Genomic DNA, 2,500 nt, shown 5'->3' with positions numbered 1-2,500 from the left:
CAAGGGGAGTTTTTCCTTCACCACAGACTCCACCGACTTGTTCATCACGGACAAACTTACACTCTAAAGAACTTAATAATTTTTATCAGCACATGATCTGTGTGAAGCTGCTCTGAGACCATGTTCATTATTAAAAGCTCAAAACAAATAAACAAATTAAATTAAATACGAGTAAAACGCATTTAGCATCCAGTGTTCCTGCATCAACTACTGAGTAACAGAAGAACCTCAGCAAGCCTGCCAGATCCGATTTCTCAAACAGCTCAATCTAATATTTAATGGAATGTGGATTATTGGATCAAAATAAAAGAAGAGAAAAAAAGGCACAGAGAAGAAACGAGGAATCAGCAGCAGGTCGTTGGGTTAGGATTAGAGTTAGGATTAGAGTTAGGGTTAGAGTTAGGATTAGGGTTAGGATTAAGGTTAGAGTTAGGATTAGAGTTAGGATTAGAGTTAGGATTAGGGTTAGGATTAAGGTTAGAGTTAGGATTAGGGTTAGGATTAGAGTTAGGGTTAGAGTTAGGATTAGGATTAGAGTTAGGATTAGGGTTAGGATTAGAGTTAGGGTTAGAGTTAGGATTAGGATTAGAGTTAGGATTAGGGTTAGGATTAGAGTTAGGGTTAGGATTAGTATTAGAGTTAGGATTAGGGTTAGAGTTAGGGTTAGAGTTAGGATTAGAGTTAGGATTAGAGTTAGGGTTAGAGTTAGGATTAGGGTTAGAGTTAGGATTAAGGTTAGAGTTAGGATTAGGGTTAGGATTACAGTTAGGGTTAGGATTAGAGTTAGGGTTACAGTTAGGATTAGAGTTAGAGTTAGGATTAGGGTTAGAGTTAGGGTTAGAGTTAGGATTAAGGTTAGAGTTAGGATTAGGGTTAGGATTAGAGTTAGGGTTACAGTTAGGGTTAGAGTTAGGATTAGGGTTAGGATTAGAGTTAGGATTAGAGTTAGGGTTAGGATTAGGGTTAGGATTAGAGTTAGGGTTAGAGTTAGGATGAGGGTAAGAGTTAGGGTTAGAGTTAGGATTAGGGTTAGGATTAGGGTTAGAGTTAGGGTTAGGATTAGGTTTAGGTGCATGCTGATTTGAGCCGGCAGACAGACAGAATGTGCTCATATCCATAAAACTGAATTTTCACACATGTGGAAATCATTCCCACATCCCATAAAAGTGAGGTGACCAGAGTTTACTCCTTCTGCTGCAGGGTTACGGTGATCTCACGTTCACCAGAATCACTGCACCATTCACAAAAAAGCAAATAAGGAAATGATAAAATGATTCACTGGAGAATGAGGGATGTTCTGAGTGATGATACGAACCACAAAAATGCACAAATAAAACCATCAAACTGCAGCAGTGGTGAAGAACATTTCTGTCTGCTCTCCACTTTCAGCTTCTGCACCAGGTTCTTTATTCACATTACAGTTTCAGTAAAATTCCTCTCTGTTGAATTGTGTTTATCTTTCTGAGGTGAAACTGTAACCTCCTGGCAGAGGTACTCAGCTCTTTCACATGATGTGCATTTTTACTCGCAGCGTTAAAATAAAACACACACACACACACACACAAATATATATATATATATATATTTATTTATATTTATATTTATCTTCTGGAAGAGTTCATGCTTTGTCATTTTTTTTTACTTTCTTGTTTCCGCTGCCACAAATCATTACACTACATCATGCTGCTTCTAGAACATTCTCTTATAGCAAATATACATCAAAAAGTAAGTCGTGATTTTATAATTCACGACCTGTTAGGACTCATTTCTGTCTGAAACACACAGTTCTTGTTCTTTTTCCAGTTTTTATTGCAGTTTAAATCCAAACACATCATCACACTTTTACATTCTCCTTAATCAGAAAACAGCACTTTGTTGCACGTGCGTGTGTGTGTGTGTGTGTGTGTGTGTGTGTGTGTGTGTGTGTGTGTGTGCATGTTGCTACAGTCAGTCGTGTGTTTTCTCAGTGCTGTTGCTCCACAGAGGTCTGCGTTTCTCCAGAAAAGCCTGGATTCCCTCCTGACCATCACGGAACTCCAGGTTGTCCACCATGGCGGTTGTCGCGGTGACGTACGCAGCGTCTCGACTTTGCACCATCTGCCTCTGAAACGCCGCTTTCCCGAGAGCCACCACGGGGCGACTGGACTCGCAGATCCGGCGTGCGATGGCCAGCGTCTCTTCCTCCAGACGCTCCTCCTGCACCACCGCACTCACCAGCCCGTGTAGCAGAGCCTCCTGCGCCGTGAGCGCGCGGCCCGTCAGCAACATCTCCATCGCAACCTGCAGATAAACGACCACACGCTTCAGCAGGCAGGAGGAAAAAATAAAGACGGGTTTCACGTAGGAATATTTACCTTCCGGGGAACGGATCTTCCGATCGCCACGGCGGGAGTGGAGCAGAACAGACCCACGTTCACGCCCGGGGTCGCGAAGCTTGACCTCTCTGTCGCCACGGCGATATCACAACTGGCCACTAACTGGCATCCTGCCGCCGTGGCGA

The 2,500-nt window shown here is 42.7% G+C and overlaps 2 protein-coding genes across 6 annotated transcripts in view; one reads left to right on the top strand and one right to left on the bottom strand.

The window, feature by feature from the left end:
- fbxo7 (F-box protein 7) overlaps window positions 1-177 on the top strand; it is a 7,317-nt gene extending 7,140 nt beyond the window's left edge. For all 5 annotated transcript variants that reach the window (XM_083546569.1, XM_083546565.1, XM_083546567.1 and 2 more), the window contains one exon: window positions 1-177. This exon is cut by the window's left edge and continues 851 nt beyond it. The gene's annotated coding sequence lies outside the window, so the exon portion shown is untranslated.
- A 1,617-nt stretch (window positions 178-1,794) lies between these two features.
- The window catches only part of echdc3 (enoyl CoA hydratase domain containing 3), a 3,759-nt gene continuing 3,053 nt past the window's right edge, over window positions 1,795-2,500 (bottom strand). The window contains exons 4-5 of the mRNA XM_083546573.1: window positions 2,355-2,500; window positions 1,795-2,280 (exon numbers count right to left, since the gene is read on the bottom strand). The exon at window positions 2,355-2,500 is cut by the window's right edge and continues 55 nt beyond it. Of these exons, the coding sequence (XP_083402699.1) occupies window positions 1,948-2,280; window positions 2,355-2,500 (479 nt within the window). The 3' untranslated portion in view covers window positions 1,795-1,947. The remainder of the gene's footprint in view (window positions 2,281-2,354) is intronic.

The sequence above is a fragment of the Silurus aristotelis genome (assembly GCF_946808225.1).
Source record: "Silurus aristotelis genome assembly, chromosome: 7".
NCBI lineage: Eukaryota > Metazoa > Chordata > Actinopteri > Siluriformes > Siluridae > Silurus > Silurus aristotelis.
This window is presented reverse-complemented; position numbering and strand designations above follow the sequence as displayed.